The following is a 22,045-nucleotide window of genomic DNA, read 5'->3' as shown; positions in this document are numbered from 1 at the left end:
CGGAGCCCTGAAGGTCAGGGAAGAGGGCCTGCAGTGGACCCACGGCTCACGCCGGTGACCCAGGGACGGCCAACGCCTCTGCAGCGGACTGTGAGTGGTGAGCCCCCATCTTCGGGGGTGGGGTGGCAGCCGGAAGGCGCGAAGGGCCTGGAGACACTGGAAGCCACAGGGGAGACGCGAAAGGCCTAGGGGCACTGGACCGCTGACGACTCGCCACGTTACCTGATCGAGCTGGGCTCCTGGTGCGGCCATCGACCCAGACGACCCAATTGCACCCCCAACAAGCAAGCGCAGAGCCAGGCGGTGGTGGAGTTGCTAGGGAGAGGGAAGATGGCGACCATCAACCGCAAGGGGAACCGCACTATCACTGACTTGTTGTCAAAAGGGAACCCCAAACCCGAAAAAAGCCCAGACAAGCTGACTCAGGGGCCCCAGACTAAGGGGAATGACCGGGATGGGGGTGAGGCCCCGGCGACCAAAGCCTTCATGGAGGCACTCTTCAACTCTCTCAAGGAGGACATTCAATCCCTTCGACAGGACATGGTGGGGGAATACAAGGAACTCCGCCGCGATGTTGATGACCTAGGGGAACGAGTGGCGGCCAACGAGCTTTCCGGACAAGCTAGGAGCGAAGAGGTGGAATTTCTCCGACAGGAAATTGTCCGACTTATTGACCAGCAGACTGACCTCCAGTCTCACACGAAGGACCTAGAAAATCGTTCCAGACGGAATAACATCAGAGTTCGGAACGTGCCCTCCTCGGCTGAAGGGGGAGATGTTACAAGCTATTTACAAGGCCTGTTCCGGGCAGTCCTCGAGGAGGGAGATGACTTCGAGATCCGCATCGATCGAGCGCACCGGTTGGGCCCGGCACGCAGGTCCCAAGGGCCTCCCCCGGACATCCTTGCTTTTCTGCCCGATTACATCTTAAAGGAACGCATCCTGAAGGCGGCACGCCTCAAACAGCCCATTCAATACCAAGGCCACGCTCTGGAACTCTTTCAGGACCTCTCAGTGATCACGCTACAGAAGAGGAGATCCTTCAAACCCGCAACTACATTCCTGCGCAATGAAGGGGTCCAGTATTCCTGGGGTCACCCCTTTAGACTGATTTTCCGTTGGAATGGGACCCTCCACCAATTGCGCTCCCTGAGAGACACCTGTTCAGTGCTCGGGATTCCTTACGAGGAGCCCCAATCAGGCTTTGGAGGCAGTGGAGACTCGACGGGGTCTCCGCCCTCATCCTCTCAAGCGACGAGCGACGGCTGGCAGAAAGTTCGACGCGGCCGATCATCGCGGAAACCGCTCAAACCTGACTTAAAGACAATGGAACAGGAAAAGGCGGCAGCGATACAAGAAGTCTCCAAAGATACAGGTGCTGGTCCATGAGGTCCGGTAAGGGGGTTATACACAGCTATACACAGCTACCTGTAGAGCGAGGGGTGGGGAATGGGGCGGGAAGTCTCGAACCGTCGGGGGGGGATTGAGTGGTGATGTGATGCTGCACTGTGGCTCCCGGGGCCTTCCACTGGGTGTGGAGCGGGGGGCGGGCGGGGGGCCTCACCGAGGCAGTGTTGAAAGAATGGCCCTGGGGAGCTATCTCGGAGCCTTTGCCGGACGAGGTGGGGTGGGTGGACGGGACATGAGGATTGCAGAGATGCCCCGGTTTGGGAGGGTGGGGCAGGGGATGGCATTTACGACGCGGTGGCCAGGTCTCGTTCCTAAATGCCTATAACTATCGGGACCTGGAATGTTAAGGGCCTAAACTCCCAGCAGAAGCACCAGAAAGTGTAGAAGTATGTGCTAGACCAACACTTAGATGTTGTCGCTTTGCAGGAAACGCATCTACTAAAGTCGGAAGACCACCGGCTCAAGCACAAGAAGTACCCCCTTATATATAAAGGCTCTGCGACCACTAAGCAAAAAGGGGTGGCGCTGCTGTTTAGTCCGGCCGCGCAGTTCGAACCGATGTGCACACAGTGTGACAAAGACGGGAGGTGGCTAATGGTCAAGGGCCGCTTAAAGGGTAAAGTGTGCACTCTGGTGTCAGTTTATGCCCCCAATACTGGTCAAAAGAGTTTTCTGCTAACACTTCTGGGTAAGGTGACAGACTTTGCCGAGGGTCCTGTTTTCCTTTTGGGAGACTTAACCTTGTTTGGCATCCAACACTAGACAGTACACACACTAGAAGATCTGACATGGGCCTATTCCCGGACTCTATCCAGGCAGAGATTGAGGACATGGGGCTTATAGACAGCTGGTGAGTGGCACACCCGGACACTCGGGATTTCTCGTTCTATTCCCATATACACCACACCTACTCACGCCTCGATTACATCTTTTTTAGTCAGTCCCTACAGGGCTCCTTGCAGGATGCAAAGATCCTCCCCATCTCCGTATCTGACCATGGGATGTACACTATTTGTTTAACCTGGCTGGGTGGTGCCCCGAAACCGGCGCGATGGTATTTCCCGGAAGCATTAGTGAGGGACAAGGAATCATGCACGCAACTGAGGGAGGCAATTTGGGAGTTTTTCTCCTTCAATAACCCGGAGGAGACCTCTGAGTATAACACCTGGGACACGTTTAAAGCGGTTCTTAGGGGTAAATGCATTGCGCTTCACTCGGCCCTTAATAAACAGCGCGCTAGAGAACGGGAAGGCCTAGAACAGGAGCTATTGAATGTCGAACAGGTTCACAAGTAGAAGCCCACCAGACAGACACTGCGAGCACTCACGGCCCTTAGAGGCAAATTGCGAGCCATATATAACAACAGAGCGGAGTTCACCCTCCTCAAATTGCGCAGCCTAGCCTACACGCAGGGGGACAAAGTGCGGAAGCACCTGGCCAGGCAGTTGAAGGATAAACGGGAGAGGGAAAATATCGGGGGCATACGAGATGGGGCGGGGAACCTACAGCACAGGGATGAGGACAAAGCCGACCTCTTTGGGGAGTTCTATGCATCACTGTATACAGCTGATACCCCTGACGCTGACCGTCAGAGCGCCTTTTTGCGGTACCTGCCCGTCCCACAGGTGCCCACGGAGTGGAACGAGGTCCTCATGGCCCCTATCACCCTAGAAGAAGTCCTAGCGGCTATCAAGTCGCTCAAGGCCCATAAGGCACCGGGGATAGATGGGTACACCGCAGTCTTCTATAAGACCTTTGCCACCGAGATTGCACCCCACCTGGTCAACCTATTCAATTGTATGGCCGCGGAGGGCAACTCAGCGGCCTCCATGAACGAGGCGGTGATCTCGGTAATCCCCAAACCGGGCAAAGACCCCTTCCTCTGTGCCTCATACAGGCCCATTGCCCTCCTTAAAGTGGACGCCAAACTTTACTCCTCTATACTGGCCAAGAGACTGGGCGACCTTATGCCGCTTATCATACACCCCGACCAGTCTGGCTTTATCAAAGGGAGGCAAACTCACGACAACACCAGGCGCATCGTCCATTTAATAGAGAAGGCCAACAAATTCAAAATACCTGCAGTGTTGATCGGTCTTGACGCCGAAAAAGCGTTCAACCGTGTGGATTGGAGCTTCCTGTGGTCCAGCCTGAGGAGGTTTGGGTTTTCCACCCAATTCATTACAATGCTCCAGGCCAACTATAGGCACCCGTGCTCTGGGGTCTCGGTCAATGGGGTGCAATCGACCCCCTTTGGTCACACTAGGGGGACGAGGCAGGGTTGTCCCCTGTCCACCTTACTCTTTGCCCTCAGCATAGAACCCCTAGCTATAGCGGTCCGGGAGCACCAAGGGATAGAGGGTCTCCCCTTCACTGGTGAGGCCCACAAAATCTCGCTCTTCGCGGACGATGTCCTCCTCTCCCTGTCCAATCCGATGAGTTCCCTCCCGCATTTACAAGAAGTGCTCACCTCCTTTGAGGGGGTGGCAGGCTTCAGAGTCAACCTGGCCAAATCCTCCATACTTAACCTAACTCTCTCTCGAGCTGAGGCCTCGCAGCTTCGAGCGCTCTCTCCGCTGGACTGGGCACCCTCCTCCTTACAGTATCTAGGGGTCCAATTGACTCCCAAGATCGATCAACTATATGCGGCCAATTTCCCTGTTCTCCTCACCCGCCTCCAACGGGAACTGTTCCGCTGGAAGCCGCTTTTCCTCTCCTGGTTGGGTTGCATACATGCCATCAAAATGACCCTCCTACCCAAACTACTCTATTTATTCCAAGCACTCCCTATAGAACTGGAGGAGGACTTCTTTGCACGTCTCAAGACCATGATCCTAAAGTTTTTGTGGCAGGGGGGAAGGGCACGTTTCTCCTTTTATATGCTATGGCGACCACAGCGAGAGGGGGGGGGGCGGGACTTCCAGACCTTTGCCTCTATTATAAGGCAGCTCAACTGCGCATCCTGGTTGAATGGGCACAGATGGAATCAGAAAAGCATTGGCTCCATATGGACCGCAGCGTTGCAGGCAGAACTATTTGGGATTTAATATGGCGCGCTAAAAAGACAGACCCCTGAATGCGTACATCAGCACCCCGAAACGCACCACCCTTAAAGTGTGGGACACCGTGGCTGAGAGGGAGGGCTGGACGTCCTTCCCGTCGCCGCTTACCCCAATCCACTTCACCTCTTCCTTCCCACCAGCGCTCCGAGAGGGGCCGTTCGATGCCTGGAGGACGGGCGGATGTCTCGCACTCACACACCTGTTCCACAACTACGACCCACTTACTTTTGACAATTGCAAGAGAGACTACGGGGTGGGAGACCGGGAGCGCTACCATCACGCGCAACTCCTTCACTGGGCCCTGAGTCCGCAGGTCAGGAAGGGAGCCACTAGACCTCTTACCACATTCGAGTTGTTCTTGCTCAAGGCTAAATCTATGAAAGGGGCTATCTCGACACTGTATAAACTACTGCTCTCCACAGAGACAGAGACTGCACCACGGCCACGCTTTATGTCTTGGTGGGAGGGATTGGCTCAGCGGGACATTGGGGAGGAGGAGTGGAAACACCTGTGGGCAGACATCTTTCGCTTTAACCGCTCCACGAAACTGAGGGAGGCACACATGAAGGTAATGGCGGACTGATACTTGTACCCAGCTAAACTGGCTAAGATCTTCCCAGGGGCCACAGATAGGTGCTGGAGGGGGTGTGGACTACTAGTTGACTTCCAACACATATGGTGGGACTGCCCCTCCATTAGGCCGTTCTGGGAGGAGATTCTCGCTCAGATAAAATCCATTTTAGGATACCCGGTCCCGGTTACGATGGCGGAAGCTCTTCTGGGCCTTCGGGACCCCCAGCTAGAACACCAAACCAGAGCCGATAAAAGAATTATGTGGTTATGCTTGGGGGCTGCTAAACTAGCAATAGCTAATGCTTGGAAACAGAGGGAGGCACCGGCGATGTCACTGTGGCACGCCCGCCTGTGGCAGCTGCTCAGCCTGGAACGCATGTCCGACATTTCCCGTGAGGACTTTAAGAACTTTGAGTACCGCTGGGGACCACTGGTCTCGTTCCTCTCTAAGGGCCTCCCATCTGCGGTGTGCCCCTCTACTATCAGGGCCTTGCACTTGTTCCAGTTTTAAGAAGGCCTCGAGGGCTGACGCGCTACTGAATGGCACTTTCACCACTGGGGGGCGGGAGAGGGTGTTCGGGGGGGTGGGGAGGGAGAGTTGAGGGTTCTGGGATTTCTTTGTTACTGTTCGTATACGGATAAAATGTTCACCATTAGCTGTCCTGGAACACTGGGGACGCGCCACTGGCGGAGGCTCTCGCTGGTATGGTTGGAGCTTTGAGGTTGGGAATACCTGTCATGCACAGGGGTATTGTGATGTACCAGGGCACTTGGGGTTTCTCCCTTCTGGACTCTGCTGAGACTCGTCCCTGGCAGCTCACGCAATGACTGTTATAGACTTACTGTGCATGGTCCAGAGGTGTCTTGCATTGTGGGGACGTATTGACCACTTCCCTTAGCCATACTGCGAATGCGATGCTCCTTGTCTTATGGGCCCCTGCGTGGGCATGTTGGCCGATTGTGCCCTGTTTTTTTTTTTAATGTGGACAACAATAAAATCTGTTTACAAAAAAAAAATGTTCTGCAAGGCCTCCCCTTTGGCAATTGCTATTGGTCGTCCCCTTCGGGATTTAAGTGGATACATCAATGGGTTAGGCAGGCCCAGGAGGATATAGGAGGGAAAACGAGGGAGCCGAGTTTCTAAGTGAAGATCTATTTCATCCAGTACTTGGGACCAGTATGGCTGTATGTGGGTGCAACTCCAGAGGATGTGTTCCAATGTTCCTTTCTCCCCGCACTCCCTCCAACAACAGATCGCTAAGTCGAGGGTCAAAGCGATAACACGCGCTTCGGCGTATTGTACCAGTTAGTAACTATCTGACTCATGAAAGTATGCCTTAATTTCATTGCCCTTGAATCATACTCTGGACAATAGTTGAGGGATAGGTCTAGGCATAGTCCTTGCAACACACAATAGATTTGCGTGCGGCAGATGCCAGAACTCAAAAGTCAGGGTACCAGATACAAGTAGGTGGTAACTCAGGGTAGGGGAAAACACCTGTTGTCTGTGGGAAGGAAATTCCCATCTCCAAAATATACATTAAAAAAAATTTTAGGATTCTTTTTTAAATATCTGTTTGGTGCCAGTCCATATGACTTTAATATCTGCCTTTGGGATTCTATGTTACAAGTCCATAGGGTACATGTATCCTTTGTGAGCTTAATAAAATGTTGGAAATTCTACAATTCCTCACTCCTAGATCCAAGTACTCTCAGGCTGCCGTTTTACACTCTGCTCTGTCTGAAGAACAGCTCAACATTTTCAAAATTCTGCAATTCTGCATTGATATGGCTTGTAAATTATATTTGGGGAAATTTACATGTATTAACTATTTAATTTTAATACTATAGGTGATTGAAATTACGGACGAAGAAAGCAAGATTTAGCACCAGGCAACTGAATGTTAGTGCCATAAGAAGGATTATTTTGAAAAACTGAAGGACATCCAGCATTCTAAGTTTAAACAATTTCCAGAATCTAGGTGTGACGAGGAAGCGGGAGCTGAGGAAAGTACTATACCTGTAAGTGAAGTCTCTAATTTAGCATTTCATTAACCCAGAGCAAAGCCATATCTGTGCACACAGCATTAGAAATAATCCCAGAAAGACCAATCACAGCATCCTCATCTGAAATATTATCAGAAAGACAAATTACCTCAGCATGACAGAATAACGTTCATCTAAAGCATCATGTAATTTCAGAGAGGAAGCACACACTGCATAAAAGAAAGATATAACAAAAGGTTTCTTCTGTAAACCATCAAAGAAAAGACTCTGAAAGAAGACTCCGAAGCTGACACGTTAACAACCAAAAGATTGGAAAATCGCCTCTGTTCAACAACCATTTTTACCCAGTTACACAAGTTTGAGACTATCTGCCTCGGGATATAACACCTCGACCCACTCTGCTCTGGCGAAAACCTTAAAAATCCACCTTTTATTGTTTTCATGACTATCTTAGATTGTTTCTTTTTTAATGTGTACTGTTCTGTAATTCTATGTAAATCGCCTCAACATTATCTGTTGTGCAGGAGTGATATGTCAAAACTGATTAAATGAGCATTGTTGCGCTATAGCTAATGTAAATAAATCCTCGTCTTCAGAACTACACCTTACACCAAACATAGAAAGGGTAAAATTAACTGATGTTCTGCGACTGGTGAGCCACAATAGTACTGTGCATGTTCTAATGTTCTCACTTACTGCCATTAGGTCAGTGTAAAAAGGTACTTCTCAGTTTAATCATTAAATATCAGACTAACACCTTATCACTGCACTATAAGAATAGTTTTGAGAAATACTTCAGTCACAAAATAAGTTGCTGCCGGAGAGGCTATAACCAAAAGACTATTATCTGCTAGAAACATTTCGACAGGTGTTACAGGGCTGCTTCTAGACATATTTTGCTCAATTAAAGTGTTAAGAAGATTACACACAATTTCTTTTAGATATAAATACTGAACATTATCTAAACAAGCCCGACTCTAAAATCGGGTTCACTCGTACCGTGGCATATAAGCAAGAGAAAACTAAATGTAACGCTAGTAATACACCTTATAAAAACACGTGCTGTGAGAACAAATTCAGTGTTCAAACCCACCTCAATCAAAGCAAAATAACCCAAGTTGGGGAAATAAGTTACCTGTGCCAAAAAAGATTCAGCCATCAATCTCATCTCACTGAATTTGAGAGAATGCACACTGGGAAAAACCTCTCTCAGTGTTCAGAGTGCCAAAAAAGTTTCAGCAGTAAATCTTATCTCACTGAGCATATGAGAATCCACACTGGGGAAAAACCTTATCAGTGCTCTGAATGCCAGAAAAGGTTTAGTATTAAACGGAGTCTATATCGACATGCATTAACCCACTCTGTGGAAAACCCTTATCAGTGCTCTGAATGCCCAAAACATTTCAAACTTAAATCATTTCTAACTGCACATTTGAGATTCCACACTGGGGAAAAACCTTATCAGTGCTCTGAATGCCAGAAATGTTTCATTGACAAAAACAGCCTCAAACGGCATACAAGAACCCACACTGGGGAAAAACCTTATCAGTGCTCTGAATGCCAGAAATATTACAATGCAAAATGCCATCTCACTCAGCATATAAGAACCCACACTGGGGAAAAACCTTATCACTGCATTGAATGCGACAAATGTTTCAGGGACAAACCTAGTCTCACTCAGCATATAAGAACCCACACTGGGGAAAAACCTTATCAGTGCTCTGAATGCCAGAAATGTTTCTGTGGCAAAGGAAGACTCACTAAACATACTAGGACCCACACTGGGGAAAAACCTTATCAGTGCATTGAATGCGACAAATGTTTCAGTGACAAACGCAGTCTCACTCGGCGTATAAGAACCCACACTGGGGAAAAACCTTATCAGTGCTCTGAATGCCAGAAATGTTTCAGTGACAAAAGAAAACTCACTAAACATACTAGGACCCACACTGGGGAAAACCCTTATCAGTGCATTGAATGCGACAAATGTTTCAGTGACAAACGCAATCTCACTCACCATATAAGAACCCACACTGGGGAAAAACCTTTTAGGTGCTCTGAATGCCAGATATGTTTCAGTGAAAAAAGACGTCTCATTCAGCATATAAGAACCCACACTGGGGAACAACCTTATCAGTGCTCCGAATGCCAAAAATGTTTCAGCCAAAAATCTAGTCTCACTGCACATGTGAAAATCCACACTGGGGAAAAACATTATCAGTGCTCTAAATGTCAGAAAAGATTCAGAGGTAGAGATGGTTACATGCACCATAAGAAAACTCACCATCAAAAATGATTCAGTGCTCCAAATGCCAGAAAAGCATCAATTTTAAACGCAATCTCACAGTACATGAGCAGACGCACACAGGGAAAAAACATTACCAATGTTGTGAATGCCAGAAATTCCTATTTAATAGGCACAGCCTCACTAACCATAAGCAACTCCATACTGATGAAAAACCTTATGAGTGCTCTGAATGCCAGAAAAGCTGCAGAGAAAAACGATATCTCACCATGAGAAACTCCACACTGGAGAAAATCCTTATGCCATAAAAGCTTGAATCTGAAAGATAGTGTTATGCTTCATGAGAGATCCCACTCTGGGGAAAAACCTTATGAGTGCTCGAAATGCAAGCAAAGTTTTGGTTACAAATTACTTCTCACTTGTCATGAGCGAACTCACACGGGAGGAAAAAGCCTTGTGTGTTCTGAATGTCAGATAAGGTTTAGTCTTGAATACAATGTCATTTCACAAGAGAGAATTCACACTGGACTAAAGCCTTATACAGGAGGGGAAAGCCAGAAACGTTATACTCAGAAAGGAGATTTCACTAAACATGAGAAATGCATCCACATGAGGTGAAAAGTGAGGCGTATCTTGAGTTGCAGAAAAGCTTCTAACAACCTTACTTTACATGAGAGAGCACATGTTGTAGTTGCAATAGGATTCATCAAGAAACTCTTGCAGGATAACTTAGGCTGCCCGCATGCAACCTCCAAAGAAATTTCAGGTCTTGAAAATGTTTTAATTGCAACAGAATCCACAATTTAAGTATCTGAAAGTTACAAAACTCTCAAGGTCTTTACTTCACACAGAGAAGTGTTAGTACTTGCAAAAAACAACTAATTACCAAAAAATTCACAATATTAATGCCTTAAATTTTCTCCACCCAGAAGGTTTCTACTCACCCTTGTTTCTTAACATATGACTGAAATCTATATTTTCATGATAAGATTAAACCTAGGCGGTGTTCCTCAATGAAGAACTCCGCAAAGTTTAAAAAAAAACTCTGCCGCTCTACGTGGAGTTCTACGAGCAGCATAGTGTGTTAGGGTCATGCCGTTCGTGGTGATTTTGATCTCCGATTGTTTGTCATGCCCTGTAAAATTAATCGTGAATGGCATCATGTGCAGCGCAAGAGGGTGCAGCTGCTTTACTCGAGCGGCAGCTTTGTCAATGCGAAGGAAGGTTTCTCAACGCGAGTGCTAGTGACCTGCCGCGACCTTTCGCGTTGAGAAATCCGACAACGAATCTCGCCAGGAAGTGGATTTTACTCGCCAACTAGACCTTGGCGAGCGCGAGCAAGGAAAATCTCATCAGGAGGTGGATTTTCCTCGCTCCAGTACATGACGTTGAAGAGCGCGAGCGTGAAAAAAAACCTTGCTACGCTCCACGGTGCAGAGTTTTTAGGAACTCCGCGAGCTCCGCGGAGTACGCAAAACTCTGCAAGCGGAATTCACCACCCGGAATTAGATAATATACAACAGCAGGAAAACATAACAAACCAGTTACTTGCCTTCGGTAACGCTCTTTCTGGTGGATACTCCTTTACCTACAGATTCCTTACCGTGTGAATATTCCCCACATGCCAGACTGGATCCTCAAACTTTAAAGTAGTCCTGCTGCACACAGTAGGAAACATCATGCAGCTCAGTGTCACATCACCCTGCTCCAGAAGTGACAAGCGTAGACGCATAGAAGCACTTCCCATGTGCACTGTGAACAACTACAAAGGTCTGTGAGTTCATTATCTCAGAGGTCTGTATCACATATGCAGGCCCTAGCCAGATATTAATTCACCATTTTTATCAAGATTAGAATTCAGATGAAGTCTTTTCAATTCCAAAAATTCTAATTGTGTTCTCAGCAGCAAGTGTATATATAAATCGTTGAGTGATGACTGCGCAGTGCTAAAGTTGAAAGTGATATGATAATAAAACAGTCCGATCCACATTTTGCACACAGAAACAGGGGTGTAAATACTTTTGTACAATACAAGTTAAGCAAAGGCGATTCTTAGAAGATATCATTTATATGAAATAGTCCCTGTATAGTCAATGTTTCAACCATTCCAGTTAATTACCATGGTCTTATCAGGATGGTATATCACCGCTTCTCCAATATGATTCTCAACTATATTCAATACAACCCAGTAAGGATTCTTCTGTATTTCGGGGCAGCGTACCTGGGAGGAAGTCAAATTCAACTAAGCAGTTCCAGGGCCCGTTCGTCGGACCAAACAACTGCAGCCAGTGAATCCTCGGCTCGCTGTCAAACAAGTTCAAGTGTGACTCTTCCTGATGAGACCATCATCAGTGACTGTCTTGTCTGTGAGAAGTTGCACCAGCCATCCTGTGATGGTGGGCAGGAAGACATTCACGGCCAAGTGAAATGCTCGCAACTCCAACAGCTTGTTGTGGAGTTGGGTCCCTGCCTGTGACGAGGGTTCCCTAGTCTCTGTCTCTCATATGGCCTTCCCATCCCAGAAGTAATACATCCGTCGCCACTGTTAAGTCTGGGTGGAATAGGGAGAGGGGTCTGCCACTGGCATAATCTAATTCACTGGAGAAAATGTTGGGTACGGCCTACAATAGGGTGAGTAAGTGTCTGGACAGACACAAAGAGGTTTTGCAGCTACACCAGTTGTAGCAGCAGGCCCCTCAGTGGCATGATGTCCCGGACTTTGCCTTTATGTGCTATGGCTTTGAAAGAACTGGGAGACCTGTTGGGTTTGCAGCAGGGTCTGGCGCTGGCAGTATTGAAAAACCCTACAGTAACCAAAAGGGGACGAGATTTGTGATGAAATTGCGTGGCGGAGGCAGACAGACCAAAGGAATCTGCCTGGGGCCTAGTCCACTTTCTTGCTTAAAAGGCGAGAGCCATCGAATAGCTTGTCCATTAACGATGCTCAGGTTTCTTTAGAGAACAATATAGACCTAATCTTGGCAATGCACTGTAGTTCTACACTCATGCCAATCGCCTGACCCAAGCAATAGGCTACGTCCAAGTCACAACATAGTACAACCTTTGCTGCAACACATCTATCCTGAATAGCTTGTGTTCGCCTGCAGAATTTGGGCCACTGTTTCCCACAGGGCATGATTATATTTGGGAGCATTGTCATTGAGACCCTCCAGGATTTAGCGATGTGTCAAAAAAATCGCCAGTTTTGTAACAAGTCTGCATTTTTCAAAAAAATGCCATTGAATGTTACCTCGTCCTTGCATTGATCCAGTGCTCGCCAATGGGCCAATAAAAGGAGGAGTCTCAGCAGCAGGCAAGTGATGTGTTCTTTGTTTATTTACTCCTCACCGGCCTGCCTGCTGTTTTGCATTCATCTGAAGGGCTTCGGACTCCACCACCTGCCGTCTGACCGGAGGACCTTCCTGGCTGCAGCCTGGACTCTTCTGCAGCCAGAGGAGAGAACAGACTGCACATCGGAGAACGGGGCACCAAAAAGAAGATCAGGTAGGTTATTCTGGCATGCTGCAGCAGTGTGCATCTGTCTCCTCCACTCCTACAGCTTGCTCGTTCTTCCTTATCCTCGCACAGGGCTGTGGGTGCCCTAGGCAAGGAAATGGAAGGAGGCATGGGCAAACCAGCATGGTGGCCCCTGAGAGGGGGCAGTATATTACAGCAGGGTTCCACCTCCCTTAGGGGATGTGGTGGGACCTCGGACAAGGCAAGATTTAAATGCAGTGGAACACCGGGCCCAGTGGGCCAATATTTTTCTAAAGGTGCCCACCTAACGCGCCAGTGCCCCGTCCACTGCTTGAATAAAAAAAACTGGTGGAGCCCTCTGGTCTTTCTTTGGTGGCTCCCACTCACCCCTTCTCATCCAGTTTTCCCTCACTAGTGTTTTGATGCTGGGGGTCCAGTGTTTTCAGGATACAAAGGAGAGTGTAGAGGGTAGTGTTTGGCAATAGGGACAATGGTAGGGTAGGGGTCAGTTTGGGTGGGGGTGGCAGGATAGAGGGAAGTGTTATGGCAGAAGCAGACAGTGTAGCCATGTAATGTTTTGAGGGTAGGTTGCAGTGTGGGGGAGTAGCTTTAGGGCAAGCAGAAAGGGCCAGTGTTTTGTGGGAACTTTTGGGGAAAGGCTATTGTGGTGGGGTTGGTGGCAGTACTGTGGGGTAGGGTGACATGGAAAAGGGCGAGGCTATTCTAACTTCTTTTTGTTCTTGTGTGGAGTCTTGAAGGGTAGATTCTGCTGGTTCTAGAGCTCTTGGGCTGTCTGGTAACTACAATATACTCTTGCTGCTTCAAGGCTCCGGTCGGTCTGGGGTTCAGTACACTTCTGGGAAACTCAGAACCTTGTGGGCTGGATCCATATTTTTGAACTCCCACTTGAAAAGGGTGGAAGTAACATGTGCCCTCTCCCTTTCACAATTTGCATCATGCCTGTCCTATCTATCCTAGACAATTGTTGCAAGTGTAAAAACAAGCCCCCTTTCACAGGACTGACCCAATGGAAAGTCTTTGTTTTATAGCACATTTCTGTTTTCTTTTGCATTTTTCAAATTATTTGATTTTGGGGATATTAAGTGTTTACAACAGGGGTCTTCAACCTTTTCTGTAGCGAGAGCCACTTCTGATCAGTGAAAGTCTTGAGCTACTTAAGGCTAATCATCTCGCACATTGTTACCAGTCAGTTTGTCAAGTAGGGCCTTTTAGATTGAAGATTAACCATCTGTCTGAACCTTCCGCACCATGGTACTCCTATGATCTCAAGAAATGTAAAAGAAAATGTAGGCACCAAGAACAATTTTGGAGGAAGACTTAAAGCCTATTGTTCAACACAGTTAAATCACTTTCAACCTTTGGTTATAAAAATGTAGCAACTCCCAGCGGAAAAGCTGTGATGAACTAACCAAATTCTTTTTTCCAAAGTAAATAAAATATTCCTGAATTTTAAGATAACACCAGATATTCTTTAGGGACAGATACAGTGGAGTAATGTACGGTGAATAAACTAACTTTCGATTTCCTGGTAACGTGTACATTCACCCCACTTTCTGAAGAGAAAGTCTCTTATTTTATCAACACTATGAAATTTGGAGCCCTGCAGATTCTTGCCCAACATTCAGTTTCAGCTACCATTTCTGCTCATCTCACTTTGTTATTACAATGGTGCTCAAGTCCGGATTTTTTCCAGAAGCTTGGAAAAAGGCATCGATTTTGCCACTTCTAAAGACTCTTTCCCTCGATCCCTGTGTGGGATGACAGCACCCACTGAAGACTGCATCAATGTGTAGTCTGGAACAGTGCACCTTCCATGTAATTCTGAACGGGGCCTTTAAATACGGTATTATTTTGTGTGCCTATTTAATTCAGGTAACAAACTCCTGAGGCGGAAAGCCGGGAGCGCTGCTAATTTTGCCTGTTTTTAAAATTTTATTGTGTTAATCTGTGTGCTCATTTATCGGCATCTTACCTCGATCCTTGCCTGTCTTGAGAGCCCCAGACAGCCGATTTGGACGCTGTCTTGGGGAATCCTCCCTAGCTACCGCCAGCTACAGCGAAGCGAGTAAGCTCCGCCCACTTTACCGGCCACGCCCCCTTCCATCCAGTCAAAAGGGCGCGCTGATCACTAGCGCGGCCCACTAACAAACTCCTGAGGCGGAAAGCCGGGAGCGCTGCTAATTTTGCCTGTTTTTAAAATTTTATTGTGTTAATCTGTGTGCTCATTTATCGGCATCTTACCTCGATCCCGGCCTGTCTTGAGAGCCCCAGACAGCCGATCTGGACGCTGTCTTGGGGAATCCTCCCTCGCTACCGCCAGCTACAGCGAAGCGAGTAAGCTCCGCCCACTTTACCGGCCACGCCCCCTTCCATCCAGTCAAAAGGGCGCGCTGATCACTAGCGCGGCCCACTAACAAACTCCTGAGGCGGAAAGCCGGGAGCGCTGCTAATTTTGCCTGATTTTAAAATTTTATTGTGTTAATCTGTGTGCTCATCTATCGGCAATTTACCTCGATCCTTGCCTGTCTTGAGAGCCCCAGACAGTCGATTTGGATGCTGTCTTGGGGAATCCTCCCTCGCTACCGCCAGCTACAGCGAAGCGAGTAAGCTCCGCCCACTTTACCGGCCACGCCCCCTTCCATCCAGTCAAAAGGGCGCGCTGATCACTAGCGCGGCCCACTAACAAACTCCTGAGGCGGAAAGCCGGGAGCGCTGCTAATTTTGCCTGTTTTTAAAATGTTATTGTGTTAATCTGTGTGCTCATTTATCGGCATCTTACCTCGATCCCTGCCTGTCTTGAGAGCCCCAGACAGCCGATCTGGACACTGTCTTGGGGAATCCTCCCTCGCTACCGCCAGCTACAGCGAAGCGAGTAAGCTCCGCCCACTTTACCGGCCACGCCCCCTTCCATCCAGTCAAAAGGGCGCGCTGATCACTAGCGCGGCCCACTAACAAACTCCTGAGGCGGAAAGCCGGGAGCGCTGCTAATTTTGCCTGTTTTTAAAATTTTAATGTGTTAATCTGTGTGCTCATTTATCGGCATCTTACCTCGATCCTTGCCTGTCTTGAGAGCCCCAGACAGCCGATTTGGACGCTGTCTTGGGGAATCCTCCCTCGCTACTGCCAGCTACAGCGAAGCGAGTAAGCTCCGCCCACTTTACCAGCCACGCCCCCTTCCTTTCCTCCTTCTCCCCTGATCACCATATAAAAGTATGTGCATGAGTCGGCGGCGCAGTGGACGGGCGCAGCGGGCGCGACGATGGTGCGCTGCGGGCGTGCCTAAGGCAAGCCCGTCTACGCCTGTCCGTGCCTGTCCGGGGCTACTCCCCCGTTCAACTACGCTGCCTCCAGGGACCATGGCCCTTACCAGCCTCCACCTGCTCTCTCATTTCGTCTCTTGGTCTGTCTCCGGCTGTTCCCCCTGACATCCCCCCTCCCCAAGTTGCCCCCCTTCATTCTTCTACAGACAATGTTTTCCCTGCCCCCTCCAAAACCCTCTCGGCATTTTATCTTAACACCCGATCTGCAGTAGCTCATGCACACGAACTCTCGGTACGACTAGACCTTCATGCCCCAGATCTTCTTTTCTTAACGGAAACTTGGTTCTGTGATGACTCCCTCCCTGCTCTATTGGCCACTTTACCGGCCCCTTATTACGCCCTTCGCGCAGACCGCCTTACTGGCAGAGCCGGGGGCGGCGTGGCAGTCATCGCCCGTACCGACCTTCCCTTCCAAACTCTGTCTTTGCCAGATATCGCTACCACCGAGTATCTGGCTATCCGCACCATCTCCATCACACCCCCCTCACCTGCATACTTACCTATCATCCCCCTCAATCCCCTTTATTGTTTCTCCCGGATTTTTTGGAAGTCCTGGCCACGGTCACCGTTAACAACTCCTCCATCTTACTTCTGGGGGATTTCAACTTCTGGCCCTCTGACCCAGCTGAATGTCCATCGTCAAAAGAATTTTCAGAGACCCTCCAATTGCTCAACTTTACTCCTCATATTCACTCCCCTACCCATATCAAGGGTCACATCTTAGACCAGATCTGGTCCTTGAATTGCCCCGTAGAGTCCCTTTCCATCTCGCCTTGCACGTGGTCTGACCACCACCTGATTTCATTTGGCCCTTCCCATTTATCATCCGGTCAAGCCCCCTCTTCCCAAAAACATCTGGGTCCGCGCTTGGGGACGAGTTGATCCGGAAAATCTATCCTCCCTACTCACCACTTCCCTCCCTCCCTTACAAGGTCTACCCACCCTTTCCCAGGTCAAGGCCATTGAACAGTGGCTCTCCCGAGGCTGCGACTCTATTGCCCCTCTTAAACGAATTACCTCTAAGTGGGAGAAGGACGCCAACCTGTGGTTCAACGAAAATCTTAAGGCCACCAAACTTGCGGTACGTCGCGCGGAGCGGGCTTGGAGGAGAAATTATTGCCCCTCATTGCGATTGGATTTTGTTAATATCTTGACCCAATACAAAAAAGACATCTTGGAGGCTAAAACCATCTACTTCTCCTCCAAAATCCTCGCAGCAGAAAACCAGTCGAAGGAAATTTTTTCGATTGTGCACAATCTGGCGTTTTCGGACAGAACAACCTTAAAGCCCGCCCCTTCCATAGAACTCTGTCACTCCCTCAATAACTATTTCATTCAGAAAATAGTCACCATTAAGGCCAATATCCCTCCTCCCTCCCCCACTTTTGTTGACCCTCAGTGCCCCCCTCCTAAGGGAGAACTCACTACCCTCCCCCCTCTAACCAGGGAATCTCTGACTTCCATAATACCTCTTGTAAAATCTGGTTCCCCATTAGATCCCTGCCCTGCTCATATTCTTCGTCACATTTTCATCACTTGTCCAGACCCCCCCTTCACCTCCTTAATAGCTCTCTTTCTCAAGGCGTAGTGCCTAATCCATTCAAATCAGCAGTAATTGTACCCATCTTGAAAAAGCCGGGCGCGGACCCCTCAATCCCTGCCAATTTTCGCCCCATCTCCCTCCTGCCTTTCCTGGCAAAGGTGCTCGAGCGCCATGTCACCTGCGCTCTGAGCTCTTTTGTGGAGAAGCATGGAGCTCTTGCCCCCCGGCAGGCCGGGTTCTGCCCCGCACACTCTACGGAGTCCGTAGTTCTCTCGGTCCTGGACAACCTCAGGGAGGGTATGGATACCAACCAGCCCCAGGCCTTGGTCCTCCTCGATCTCTCAGCCGCCTTTGACACGGTGGATCATACCATCTTGCTTTCCCGTGTCAGGGCGGCGGGGATCGGGGGCACCGCATTGGTCTGGTTATCCTCCTTCCTGAGTGACCGCACCCAGGCTGTACGCCTGGGTGATTTTACTGCGGACGTTCGGAAAGTTCAGTGCGGGGTTCCCCAGGGCTCTTCCCTTTCCCCGCTTTTGTTTAATCTTTATATCGCCCCTCTTATCTTCTCTCTGCAACAAATGGAGGTCGCCGTATTTAACTATGCGGACGACCTCCAGCTTGTCTTTAATCTGTCTTCCTCCCTCTCTTCTGTTCTTAATTTCCAATCTGTTATGATCCATATCCGGGACTGGATGAACCACAATCATCTAAAACTCAACCCAGACAAGACTGAGCTGGTGTTGACAGGTGGTTCATCCAGCCCCTGGTCGTCTTTATTCTGGCCCCCTTCTCTTGGCTCTCCACCTATCCCCTCTACCTCAGTCAAAACACTAGGTATTAAACTCAATTCTCAACTCACTCTTCACTCCCAGGTTAGCTCTGTGGTTTCTTCTTCTTTTCTCTCACTGCGCACTATACGCAGGGTGTCCCGTTTTTTTTTTCCTTTGCTGCCCTCAAGCTTATCACCTTGGCCATGGTGGTCTCCCGCCTGGATTATGGCAACGCCCTATATGCAGGTATTCCTGCATATAGTTTACGGCGTCTGCAACAGATCCAAAACCAGGCGGCGCGCTTGGTATTCAAACTCCCGAAATTCCACCACACCACCCCCCTTTTAAAATCTCTACATTGGCTCCCTGTTCGTGCCCGTGTCCAGTTTAAGCTCGCCTCCATTGCCTTTCAAGCTCGACTGGGCACGGCACCGGCTTTCATCTCATCCGAGATCACCCCTTACGTTCCCACTAGGGAACTACGCTCATCTACCCAGTCTCTTCTTACTATCCCACGGTTCCGGAGAAAGAAATGGGGTGGCTCGAAATTTGCGACTCTCGCTCCACTCCTCTGGAACTCTCTGCCCCCTGAGCTCAGAGCCTTAACCCTGTATCCGCAATTCCGGAAGCAACTCAAGGCTCATCTGTTCGCAAAGTTCTTCAATTAACCTTTTAGCAGTTTGTTTTTCTTGCTTAGCCAGCCCCGGTCCTTTGTTAGTTGTAGCGCCAAGAAACCGCTGGTGTATGTGCGCTTTAAAAATAATTTTAAATTAACAAATTAAATTAAATTAAATTAAAGAATGTGGTACTACTTGTATACTAGGGGAGGACAAGGAAGATTGAATTTCTAAGGTGGCGGAAATGTTTTTGTCAAAGTGCTTTATGCCCTCAACACCCTCCCGTACCCTGAACATAATGAGATTACGTAGATTACACCTCTGCGTGCCTAATGCTGCCATTTGCATTTCAAGACCTGTGATTAATGTGTCTCTATCAAGTTCAAAGCCATTAGGCGTTTCCGACGTGTCTGATACTTGCATATGGAAAAGATGGGTCATTTGGAACCTAAAGATAGATAAACATATCCATAGGTCAAGATTTAAGTCTGTATCTAAAATACAGACTTAAATAACTGTAAATTAGGAGAGGTGAGAAGCGAGAAGTTGAAAGGCAGCCGTTTATCGAGCTGCATTTCTAAGTAGTCCTCCCTATATTATGGGATCTATTCCTGCTTCAGTCTTTAATTGCAATGAATACTGTAATACCCAGGAATGAAGTAATCGTTGAGCTGTTTAAATAATCCACCTGTCTTGCCACCTCTTCCCCACTGCATCCTTAACCAGTGGCCTAGCCAGTGTGTCCTGGGCCCCAAGGGAAGAAAGGAAATGTGACCACTGCCCTTTATTTGGCATTATGTGGCATTATTTTGTGGAAAACAGCAATAATCATTATTCTGTGGGCCCCTCAGGCCTCTGTATGACCTGTGACAAACAGCAGTTATCAGGGGTCAGTGGGCAAGCATGTGGGACCTGGTGCCCCTGCACCTGCTGCCCAATCGGAAGCTAAGCCCCTGCCCTTAACAGCTTCTATTCTAGCCCCACTGGAGAACCAAAACAGCCAAGTACTGATCTGGCCATATCTGCAGGCATGCAGCCGCCTCTTCCACTGAAGGGATTTAAGTCGCATGAAAGTAGCATACGGGAAACAACCATTTTCTGAGGCAAAGTCAACCAACACCTCGTTTGTTCCAACCTGAATCCGTTTAAAACCAGGGACGAAAAAACGGTTTGTCATCCCTTGCTTATCAGAAGAGTAAAATAGATTCATCTAACATTACAGTGTACCACATAAAAAATTGTGATTCTGTTTACAAATTAAAACTAGCATGCATATAGAAAGGGCAGCCTTTGGCCAAAATAGCCATTTTCCCTACCCATACTTCTAACACATCGTATACAAAAAATGCTAATTACATTGTCATCCGGCAATAGTCATTATCGCCTACTCATAAGCAAATGCCACTTAGAATTGTCTTTCACTTCAAGCTTTTCAAAATAAATTTATCTAAAAGCAGTATTGAATTTTTTGACGTTGTGTACTCTTACCCAAATTTTGAGAATCAAATTTATGACACACCATAGAAGAAATGAGTTGTTTATATATACTAAACCTCCAGAAACTTTTAATTAACCAGTTATAAAGTCACGTCTAGCTTAGTTAGTTTATAGTCTTCTTTTTTAATAGAAATTATTTCACATCTAGATTTAGACCAAGGATCAATTTCACCCATGCATGAAATGTTGTGATCTATGTAGGGAAAATACTCTGTGCACTGACAAAATGTGTTAAAAAGACAGAAAGTTGATAATCGCATTAAATAACTTCTCACACCTGGATTTATCTAGAAGAGAAGTCTGTTAATTCTATCATATGTTTGATACCACAAGGTAGAAGAAATTAGGGGATCTTTATCTGATATCTTTATCAGTAAATTATTGAACATAAACTTTTCCAAGTATTATTTCTAAAGATTAAGGAATTGGTCTTTTCTAAACTAACCCCAGTGCGTATGACTACAGTAACCACCTCTCTCAAATCAATATTGTGCTTGTTTAGTGAGAAAGCTAAATGATCTAAGAGAAACCAGGAACTGGCGTCAGTATTTTTCTTAGGAAGCTTCAAGTTAGAGAGTGAAAACACTTTTTAGAATGCCCCAAAAATTGTGATAAAGATATTTCAATATGTTTGACAAAAAGAATATGTACATTTCATGACAATATTGAAAGGGGAACTAACAGGAACAAATATTTACACAACATTACAAAAATATTAGAGACTAAATCTCAGCAATATAGGAAATACTGAGGTTCATGTACTAATAATCCATTTGGTAAAAAGTGGTTGCTTGTAGAGTCAGCACACCACTTTGTCTGTGATAGCTTTTAAATAAAGGCATTTTTAATGCACCCCATTTTACTTTCAGATTCACAAATGTCCCCTTGGGTTACTACCTCCTGTTACTGTTTTTCAGTCCACATATGGTTTCAAAGCTCAATACATACCGTAACAATGTATTAAATATTCAGAAGGGAAACTATTAACATTCCCCTTCCAAATTCTGCATTGTTAAATGGGCTTAGTACATTTCAAAAAGGGGTTTAGCATTTGCAAACTCTGTGAATTACTGAACCAGTGGATTTTTTTAACAATCAAACATGAGGCCATTTTTCTCAATTCCCTCCAAATTAAGTTTGCTAATAATGTTAGTTGAATGATAACTGGTGCATGTACCTATTTAGTGTTAGTGTTGCTTCAGATCAAATAAAAACCATCACACATAACTCTTACACAATACTTAAAGACAGCATTTCTGACAGCTTTAATGTTTTGTTAAATATATTTGCAAATGTTGTCACTTAAACAGGAAAGCAGCTAAAGCAGTCTCTGGACATAAAATAGGATGTAATCATAATCTTTAGATACATTTTCTGAGTTTCAGGAACAATGTGTGTCTTCTGGGTTTACTCTAAACCACTATAATAAACATATTCAATGATTTTAGAATTGATCTGTTTGTACTGGTTTCCATTGCAGACAATAATCTAGATTTAGTC

The 22,045-nt window shown here is 47.3% G+C and overlaps 1 protein-coding gene across 1 annotated transcript in view; it reads left to right on the top strand.

Moving 5' to 3' along the window:
- The first annotated feature begins 2,198 nt into the window (after window positions 1-2,198).
- LOC144806276 (uncharacterized) overlaps window positions 2,199-22,045 on the top strand; it is a 37,725-nt gene continuing 17,878 nt past the window's right edge. The window contains exons 1-5 of the mRNA XM_078672669.1: window positions 2,199-2,260; window positions 2,807-3,568; window positions 8,292-9,307; window positions 9,388-9,543; window positions 9,623-9,753. Coding sequence (XP_078528795.1) covers window positions 2,199-2,260; window positions 2,807-3,568; window positions 8,292-9,307; window positions 9,388-9,543; window positions 9,623-9,753 — 2,127 coding nt within the window. The remainder of the gene's footprint in view (window positions 2,261-2,806; window positions 3,569-8,291; window positions 9,308-9,387; window positions 9,544-9,622; window positions 9,754-22,045) is intronic.

The sequence above is a fragment of the Lissotriton helveticus genome (genome assembly GCF_964261635.1).
Source record: "Lissotriton helveticus chromosome 1_1 unlocalized genomic scaffold, aLisHel1.1 SUPER_1_unloc_6, whole genome shotgun sequence".
NCBI classification, from domain to species: domain Eukaryota; kingdom Metazoa; phylum Chordata; class Amphibia; order Caudata; family Salamandridae; genus Lissotriton; species Lissotriton helveticus.
This window is presented reverse-complemented; position numbering and strand designations above follow the sequence as displayed.